We start from the raw sequence: 10,332 nt of genomic DNA on the forward strand, positions 1-10,332 counted from the left end.
CCACACCATAGAGCAAAGTGTGCAGATACTGCATATGTGTGGAAAATGTAATAAAAAGTTCGTGAAAAAAAAAAAAAAGAAAACCTCCCTGAAATGAGTTTTTGCAGATTGGGATGTCTGTACATGTCACTTACCTACAGCCAGGGATATGCAGCTCAGGAGTACAGGGAATATCACCCCGGTGTGTGCAGGCATGAGGGGGAAAGTCATGTACACTGCAGTGGAGCTCGTCTGACAATACAACAAGGAACAGCCGTCCCTCCTCTTCCTGCTTTTTTTTTTTTTTACAAAGCTATTTGCAGACCTTGTAGATATAAAGAGGTGATAGGTCTTCAAGGATGTCTTCTGATAATGTCTAACCTACAGTAGGTAAAAAAAAGGAATACAAATTAAAAAGTTTATATTTAAGGTAAATTAAGTCACAAAAACCATACAGTATGATTTTGGGGGGGAGAGAACTTTATTAGGAAAATGTCATAAACAAAATTGGATTCCCATAACCAAAATAACCAGTACAAGATAGATAGATAGATATGAGATAGATAATAGATAGATAGATAGATATGAGATAGATAGATATGAGGTAGATAGATAGATAGATAGATATGAGATAGATAGATAGATGATAGATATGAGATAGATAGATAATAGATAGATAGATAGATAATAGATAGATAGATAGATAGATAGATAGATAGATAGATAGATAGATATGAGAGAGATAGATAGATAGATATGAGATAGATAGGAGATAGATAGATAGATATGAGATAGATATGAATTACATAGATAGATAGATATGAGAGAGAGAGATAGATAGATAGATATTTAGATAGATAGATAGATATTTAGATAGATAGATATGAGATAGATAGATAGATAGATATTTAGATAGATAGATAGATATTTAGATAGATAGATATGAGATAGATATTTAGATAGATAGATAGATATTTAGATAGATAGATATGAGATAGATAGATAGATATGAGATAGATAGATAGATAGATGATAGATATGAGATAGATAGATAGATAGATAGATAGATATGAGATAGATAGATAGATAGATAGATATGAGATAGATAGATATGAGATAGATAGATATGAGATAGATAGATAGATAGATAGATAGATATGAGATAGATAGATATGAGATAGATAGATAGATAGATAGATATGAGATAGATAGATAGATAGATAGATAGATAGATAGATAGATATGAGATAGATAGATATGAGATAGATAGATAGATAAATAGATAATAGATTGATAGATAGATAGATATGAGATAGATAGATAGATAGATAAATAGATAGATATGAGATAGATAGATAGGAGATAGATAGATAGATATGAGATAGATAGATAGATAGATAGATAGATATGAGATAGATAGATAATAGATAGATAGATAGATAGATAGATAGATAGATAGATAGATATGAGATAGATAGATATGAGATAGATAGATAGATAGGAGATAGATAGATAGATAGATATTAGATAGATAGATATGAGATAGATAGATAGATATTTAGATAGATAGATAGATATTTAGATAGATAGATATGAGATAGATAGATAGATATGAGATAGATAGATAGATAGATGATAGATATGAGATAGATAGATAGATAGATAGATATGAGATAGATAGATAGATAGATAGATAGATAGATAGATAGATAGATAGATAGATATGAGATAGATAGATATGAGATAGATAGATATGAGATAGATAGATAGATAGATAGATAGATAGATAGATAGATAGATAGATATGAGATAGATAGATATGAGATAGATAGATAGATAGATAGATAAATAGATAGATATGAGATAGATAGATAGGAGATAGATAGATAGATATGAGATAGATAGATAGATAGATATGAGATAGATAGATAGATAATAGATAGATAGATAATAGATAGATAGATATGAGATAGATAGATATGAGATAGATATGAGATAGATAGATAGATAGATAGATAGATATGAGATAGATAGATAGATAGATAGATATGAGATAGATAGATATGAGATAGATAGATAGATAGATAGATAGATAGATAGATAGATAGATAGATAGATAGATATGAGATAGATAGATAGATAGATAGATAGATAGATAGATATGAGATAGATAGATATGAGATAGATAGATATGAGATAGATAGATATGAGATAGATAGATAGATATGAGATAGATAGATATATAGATAGATAGATAGATAGATAGATAGATAGATAGATATGAGATAGATAGATATGAGATAGATATGAGATAAATAGATAGATAGAAACTCCCCAACCCCAGAGACCAACAGATCCTGAGCCGGTAACGACTGAGTGCCCACAGCCTGCTCATTGAATCCGGGCATCACCGACAGAGGTACATGCCCGGGGAGAGCAGACTGTGCCAGCAGTGCGACCAGGAGGCCATGGAGGATTAAGCTCATTTCCTGCTGCGGTGCCCCAAATACTCAGCAGTGAGGGAGACTCCGTTTTGATATTTTTTATCAACCGCAGCGGCCTCCGGTACTTCGCTAGCCTCCCCTTTGTAAGACAGGCTTGCTTTTTTTCTTGGGTAGTCTCAGGGAATACCCCTAAATTTAGTAGTCCAAAATGTCAAACAGGGGGTATTCTTCTGAAGAGGCCTACAGGATTCTGACCCAGTCGGATGAGGAGTGGGAACCCTCATCTGATGAATCTAGCGGGTCAGAATATGAACCTGTGGAAAGCAGTGGCTCTCTGACCCAAAGTTCGGACGAGGAGGTGGAGGTCCCTGGCAGCACCAGGCGTACCCGGCCCCGTGTCGCTAGACCACAGGTTGTGCAGGATCTGTTTCAAGAGCAGCAGAGTGGGGCTGTCGCTGCCGGATCACGCGGTGAGGCATACACCAGCAGCGCAGCCCTCCCTGGACCTAGTACCACCACTGCCGTACAACATGGTGACGTGGCGAGCACCAGAAGGGCAGTTGAAGCTGGTACGGTGGCACGTGCACTAGTTACCCCGTCGCAGCCACCGCACAGACAGGCCCGTAGAGCCCCTAGAATCCCTGAGGTGCTGGCAAACCCTGATTGGCAGTCACCAACTTCAGCCGCACCATTAGTTCCCCCTTTCACCGCCCAGTCTGGAGTTCGGGTTGAGACCAGTGGCGTAACTACCAGGGAAGCAGGGGAAGCAGCTGCTTCGGGGCCCGGGCTGACAAGGGGCCCGGAGCAGTAGTAAACAGTCAGACTGGCCACACCCCCCTCTGCACTCACTTCACTGCTGCTTTAGAACGTCCTTGGAGCAGAGCAGGGAGCTAAGCCCCGCCCATCAGCACAGACCATTAATAGAGGAGCCTGGCTGCTTAATAGTGCAGCCAGGGCTCAGTACAGTGTGCTACAGGGAGATCCTGTCTCCCCTCCCTCTCCTAACTATTAGTACAGCCCAGCTTCTGCTACAGAGACTGCTCTGTAGTCGGCAGTAACAGGAGGGAGAGGGGAGACAGGAAGTGCTGCAGAAAGAAGAGACTGTGCCTGTCACTATCAGGAGCCCATACATTCCAGGCTTATCCCTGCCAACCCTAGCTGTCCTGTATCTCATGTAGCCCCCCTTCCCCCAGCTGCATTCATCTGCTGTCCTTTGCCCCCCCCCCAGCTGCATTCATCTGCTGTCCTTTGCCCCCCCCCCCAGCTGCATTCATCTGCTGTCCTTTCAGAAGCCCCCCCCCCCCAGTCCTGGGCCCCCTACTTATCTGATGCCCTGCCCTCTAGGCCCCCTATCCATCTGATGCCACACTCCTCTGGGCGCCCATGTGCAGCTTGGGGACACCAGTATGAGGCCAGAATGGGGACTGGAAGATCACGGAGCGGCGGGGAGCAGGCGAGTATGGTTTTTTTCAACAACTGTACAATGCACCGCTAGTTCACAACACATTTTTGTCCCACATTTTAGGCTACTTTCACACTACCGTTCAGAGAGGATCCGTCTGATGTCTGCTCAGACAGATCCGCTCCTATAATGCAGACGTTTGCATCCGTTCAGAACGGATCCGTCTGCATTATAACTTAGAAAAATTTCTAAGTGTGAAAGTAGCCTGAGCGGATCCGTTCAGACTTTACATTGAAAGTCAATGGGGGACGGATCCGTTTGAAGATTGAGCCATATGGTGTCATCTTCAAGCGGATCCGTCCCCATTGACTTCCATTATAAGTCTGGACGGATCCGCTCGCCTCTGCACGGCCAGGCGGCCACCCGAACGCTGCAAGCAGCGTTCAGGTGTCCGCTCACTGAGCGGAGCGGAGGCTGAACGCCGCCAGACTGATGCATTCTGAGCGGATCCGCGTCCACTCAGAATGCATTAGGGCTGGACGGATCCATTCGGGGCCGCTTGTGAGACCCTTCAAACGGAGCTCACAAGCGGAGCCCCGAACGCTAGTGTGAAAGTAGCCTTAGGCTGGGTTCACATCACGTTTTTCCCATCCGTTTAATATATACAAAAAAATGTATCCGGATGCCTCATACTGATGCCATGACAGTGACATCCGTTCACCATAGAGTTTCATTGCAAAAAAAAAAAAGTATCCATTTTTTTTACTGGATTGTGCAGGATACGTGGAGTACTGCATTTTTGTATCGTGTACGTCATAGTCCAGTAAAAACACATGTATGTTAAAGAATCAAATGCCACTGTATGACGCCTGCCTGCCCGTCTAAAAACTTGCTGTGGGGCCCAGTCATTTCTAGCTACTCCACTGGTTACCAGGGGCTCAGACCATGGGGACAGACTACAGTCGGTGTCAGCCCTGCAGCAATACATAGAATGGGCGCCGCTCCTACAGCAGGGGTCATCCTGTGCTGTACATACAGTGTAGTGTGATGTCATCTTCCCCTCTCCGGGTATATTACCCAGGAAAGCACTATTCTGCAAAAAGGACATGTTCTATCTTTTGATGGAACGGAAGTGCGGAATGGAACCCCACGGAAGCACTGCGTAGTGCTTATGTAGTGTTCCGTTCCATGATTCCGTTTCGCACACGGAAGGGTGCCCATTTATTGCTGATCCGCATATGCAGTCCGCAATACGGAAATGGCTGGCCCCTTTCACACGAACGATACGGGTTGGCTCCGGATGCGTTCAGGGTGCATTCAGTGAAACTCGCACCTTTTTTCAAGCAAGTTCGGTCAGTTTTGTCTACGATTGCGTTCAGTTTTTTCTGCGCAGATGCAATGCGTTTTGATGCGTTTTTCATGCACGTGATAAAAAACTAAAAGTTTACAAACAACATCTCCTAGCAACCTGGTGGTGAGCGTGGTGACGTCGGCGCAGGTCCTGCTGAATGAAGATAGAAGATTTCTATCTTTATTCAGCAGGACCTGCTCCGACGTCACCACGCTCACCACGTTGTGAGCGCGGTGACGTCACCAAAGGTACTTTTCCTGCCAGGTCCTGAAAGAAGACGAGCCGGGCTGCGCGATCAAGTGGATGAGGTGAATAATTAAATATTTTATTATTTTTTAACCCCTCAAGCCACATGTTACTTAGCATTCTGTATTAAGAATGCTATTATTTTCCCTTATAACCATGTTATAAGGGAAAATAATAAAGTTCGGGTCCCTATCACCTCCTAGCAACCATCCGTGAAAATCGCATTGCATCCGCAATGCCTGCGGATGCAATGCGATTTTCAAGCAGCCCCATTCACTTCTGTGGGGCCTGCGCTACGTGAAAAACGCAGAATATAGAGCTTGCTGCGATTTTTACGCAACGCAGAACTGATGCATGAAAATCACTGATCATGTGCACAGCCCCATTGAAGTGAATGTGTCCGGATTCAGTGCGGGTGCAATGCGTTCACATCACGCATTGCACCCGTGCGGAAAAGTCGCCCGTGTCAAAGGGGCCTAAGACTTTGACACGGCCCCCACAACAGTATGATAGAAAGGGTGTGTGTGTATGTATATAATATATATATAGTAGGAAAAGGATGGCGTGGCAGCCTGGTCTGGTCTAGATCGTGCCAAAGGAGCGGGGTTTACACAGGGGGGGGGGCCTATACAAAAATTTGCTGTGGGGCCCAGTCACCTCTAGTTACGCCCCTGGTTGAGACGGCTCAGATCGGTTCGGCCCTGGGATTTTTTGAGCTGTTCTTGACTGCCGAGCTCTTGGACTTAGTCGTGGCAGAGACAAACCGGTATGCCACACAATTTATATCCGCCAACCCGGGAAGCTATTATGCCCAGCCTTTCCGGTGGAAACCAGTCCAAGTTTCCGAAATTAAAATTTTTCTGGGCCTTCTCCTCAACATGGGTCTAACTAAAAAGCATGAATTGCGGTCATATTGGTCCACGAACCCGATTCATCACATGCCCATTTTCTCTGCTGCTATGTCCAGGGCACGATTTGAGGCCATCCTGCGTTTCCTGCATTTTAGCGACAACACCACCTCCCGTCCCAGAGGCCACCCAGCTTTTGACCGGCTCCACAAAATTCGGCCCCTCATAGACCACTTCAACCAGAAATTTGCAGATTTGTATACCCCCGAGCAAAACATCTGCGTAGACGAGTCCCTAATACATTTTACCGGGCGCCTTGGCTTCAAACAATACATCCCAAGCAAGCGTGCCCGGTATGGGGTCAAATTGTATAAGCTCTGTGAAAGGGCCACAGGCTATACCCACAAATTTCGGATCTATGAGGGAAAAGATCAGACCCTGGAGCCGGTCGGTTGCCCTGACTACCTGGGGAGCAGTGGGAAGACAGTCTGGGACTTGGTGTCACCCTTATTTGGCAAGGGGTACCATCTTTATGTGGACAATTTCTACACAAGTGTGGCCCTCTTTAGGCATTTGTTTCTAGAACGGATTTGCGCCTGTGGCACCGCGCGAACTAGTCGCGTGGGCTTCCCCCAACAGCTCGTTACCACCCGTCTTGCAAGGGGGGAGAGGGCTGCCTTGTGTAACCAAGAACTGCTCGCGGTGAAATGGAGAGACAAGCGCGACGTTTACATGCTCTCCTCCATTCACGCAGACACGACAATACAAATTGAGCGAGTAACCCGTGTCATTGAAAAGCCCCTCTCAGTCTATGACTATAATTTGCTCATGGGAGGGGTGGACTTCAATGACCAGATGTTGTCTCCGTATTTAGTTTCCCGACGCACCAGACGCTGGTATAAGAAGGTGTCTGTATATTTAATTCAATTGGCTCTGTACAATAGTTTTGTTCTCTACAGTAAGGCTGGGAGAACAGGATCCTTCCTCAATTTCCAGGAAGAGATCATCGAGAACCTCCTGTATCCAGAAGGTTCCGTGGCCCCATCCACCAGTGTAGTTAGCCGTCTACACGAGCGACATTTCCCCAGTGTCGTTCCTGGTACCTCAACCCAACCGTCACCCCGAAAAAGATGTCGTGTCTGTAGCAGGAGTGGAATAAGGCGTGACACCCGCTATTTCTGTCCTGACTGTCCTGACCACCCTGCCCTATGCTTTGGAGAGTGTTTCCGGAAGTACCACACCCAGGTACACCTAGCATAGGGATTGCATCTCACAGGACAGGCACACAGGGCTATTAGGGCCCTTTTACTCACAGTTGCTGCAAACCTCTCCTTTCACCTGGGATAAAGTGCATAACGTACTTCGCCACATCTTTGGGCGATTTGCGCTTTGCACATTGTCCCATGGGGAAGGAGAGGTTTGTTCTATAAAGGTAAAAAAAACTAAACAAAAAAAAAATTACCGGTAAGTAAAAAAGTTAACGTTCAGTTAAAAAAGTTAAAAAAAGTTTATATGTTCTGTTCAAAAGTTAATAAATTTATTGCGTTGCGGCCTGGTTTTTTCTTTTTTGTTTTGTTTTTTTTACCTTCCAGGTGGACCAACCGATCGACCAGCTGCAGCACTGATGTGCATTCTGACAGAAGCATTGCGCTGCTGTCAGATTACACGCAAGTCGGTGTATGCGGCGCTGCAAGACGAGATTTCTCCTCTGCAGTAAAAGATACGTTTGCCGAGGCATATGAGCTGAGGAGGTGGCGGTGTTCATATACTTTGGCAAACACTTTGTATATATATAAAAAAAAAAAATCCCCACAATGATTTATTCATCCACATCGATTGATGTGAATGGAGAAATCTGGTTTGCCAGGGCATACGAGCTAAGTGGGTATGGATGTTGGGCGGAGCTCCTATGTCCTGGCAGATGCCTTTCCCCTCCTTTTTCTTTTTTTGGCAGAGATTTTTTCATCCACATTGATCGATGCGAATGAAGAAATCTGTGCCGTTAATTTTTTTCTTTCAGCCCAGAGGCATAGTGAGTTCATAGAAGTTTTTATTTTTTGTCACAAGTTAGTGGAATATGAGACTTTGTAAGAAAAAAAAAAAATCATCATTTTCCACTAGCTTGTGACAAAAAATATAAAGTTCTATGAACTCACTATGCCCATCAGCGAATACCTTAGGGTGTCTACTTTCCTAAATGGGGTCATTTGTGGGGGTTTTCTACTGTCTGGCCATTGTAGAACCTCAGGAAACATGACAGGTGCTCAGAAAGTCAGAGCTGCTTCAAAAAGCGGAAATTCACATTTTTGTACCATAGTTTGTAAACGCTATAACTTTTACCCAAACCATTTTTTTTTTTTACCCAAACATTTTTTTTTTATCAAAGACATGTAGAACAATAAATTTAGAGAAAAATTTATATATGGATGTCGTTTTTTTTGCAAAATTTTACACCTGAAAGTGAAAAATGTCATTTTTTTGCAAAAAAATCGTTAATTTCGATTAATAACAAAAAAAAGTAAAAATGTCAGCAGCAATGAAATACCACCAAATGAAAGCTCTATTAGTGAGAAGAAAAGGAGGTAAAATTCATTTGGGTGGTAAGTTGCATGACCGAGCAATAAACGGTGAAAGTAGGAAAGTCACCTGAATTTGATATCTCTGTGATCATTGTGGTACTATTTTGGTAGTGTGTGGTACTACTATGTAGGCATTACAGGCATTACTTACTATGCAGTGCCAGCTAAAACATGCCCCCTTTTAATGCCAGCCACTCTATTCCCCCTATTATTGCAAGCTATTCTGACCCTCCTATTATTGCAAGCCATATTAGGCCCAATCATACTGTGCCCCCTACTCTTTCCAGCCACACTGTGCCCCAAATAGTGAAAGCCACCTTGTGCCCCCTGTTAGTGCATACATACCTTGACCCAAGTCCCTCTGTCCCTCTTTGCTCCATAAATCTCCCTCTTTTTGGTGTGAGGTACAGATTTATTACATTTAAAATATTGATCCAGAATGTGTTCCCCTGGTTCCTATCTATATATTAAAGCCCAGCGTGCATATTATTTCCTTATTTGATGCAATTTGGATTTTAGATATTTTCATATTCATATAGCTTCTTTTTTTTACACAATAGCGCAAAAAATATTGAAGTATATAAATATGCAGGAACAGTGGACCTTTCAAACAATAAACCATTAGTGTCCCTCTTTCATCGTCCAAAATGTTAGGAGGTACGTGTCAGGACTAGCCTCACTGCCCCCTCAGTACACCGAAAATCCACAACAACCGCAACAAAAAAGCATGAACAAATCACAAAAAATGCACCAAAACCACAATAAATAGTGCAGATGTAGCCTGAGGTACAGAATTCAGAAGTTCAGGAAGTAAAGCATGAAGCCTGTGGAGCATGTGTCAGAGCTTCACACGGGCCCGGGACACACCGACATCGCAGACAAACTACTACATACATGTCACTTACCTACAGCCAGGGATATGCAGCTCAGGAGTACAGGGAATATCACCCCGGTGTGTGCAGGCATGAGGGGGAAAGTCATGTACTCCGCACAGGAGCTCGTCTGACAATACAACAAGGAACAGCCGTCCCTCCTCTTCCTGCTTTTTTTTTTTTACAAAGTTATTTGCAGACCTTAGATATTGTAAATGGTGATAGGTGGATGGCTATATGATAGAGATGTAGATATAAAGATGATGGGCCTTCAAGGCTGTCTTCTGATAATGTCTAGCCTACAGTAGGTTAAAAAAAAGGAATACAAATTAAAAAGTTTATAATTAAGGTAAATTAAGTCACAAAAACCATACAGTATGATTTTGTGGGGGAATAAAGAAAACTTTATTGGGAAAATGTCATAAACAAAATTGGATTCCCATAACCAAAATAACCAGTACAAGAAAAATAGATAGATATGACATAAATAGATACTCCTCAATCCAAGAGACCGACAGATCCTGAGCCGGTAACGACTGAGCGCCCAAAGCCTGCTCATTGAATCCGGGCATCACCGACAGAGGTACATGCCCAGGGAGAGCAGACTGTGC

General features: G+C 43.1%; 1 protein-coding gene across 2 annotated transcripts in view; it reads right to left on the reverse strand.

Annotated features, from left to right (window-relative positions):
* Positions 1-10,020, reverse strand: part of LOC120982225 — a 60,711-nt gene extending 50,691 nt beyond the window's left edge. Inside the window, exons 1-2 of one of the 2 annotated variants that reach the window (XM_040412234.1) lie at positions 9,893-10,020; positions 135-278 (exon numbers count right to left, since the gene is read on the reverse strand). In XM_040412234.1, the coding sequence (XP_040268168.1) occupies positions 135-210 (76 nt within the window). In that variant the 5' untranslated portion in view covers positions 211-278; positions 9,893-10,020. Of the gene's footprint in view, positions 1-134; positions 279-9,754 lie in introns of both variants that reach the window. The other variant, XM_040412235.1, reaches the window with a different exon arrangement.
* Between the last annotated feature and the right edge of the window lie 312 nt (positions 10,021-10,332).

The sequence above is a fragment of the Bufo bufo genome, chromosome 11 (assembly GCF_905171765.1).
Source record: "Bufo bufo chromosome 11, aBufBuf1.1, whole genome shotgun sequence".
NCBI classification, from domain to species: domain Eukaryota; kingdom Metazoa; phylum Chordata; class Amphibia; order Anura; family Bufonidae; genus Bufo; species Bufo bufo.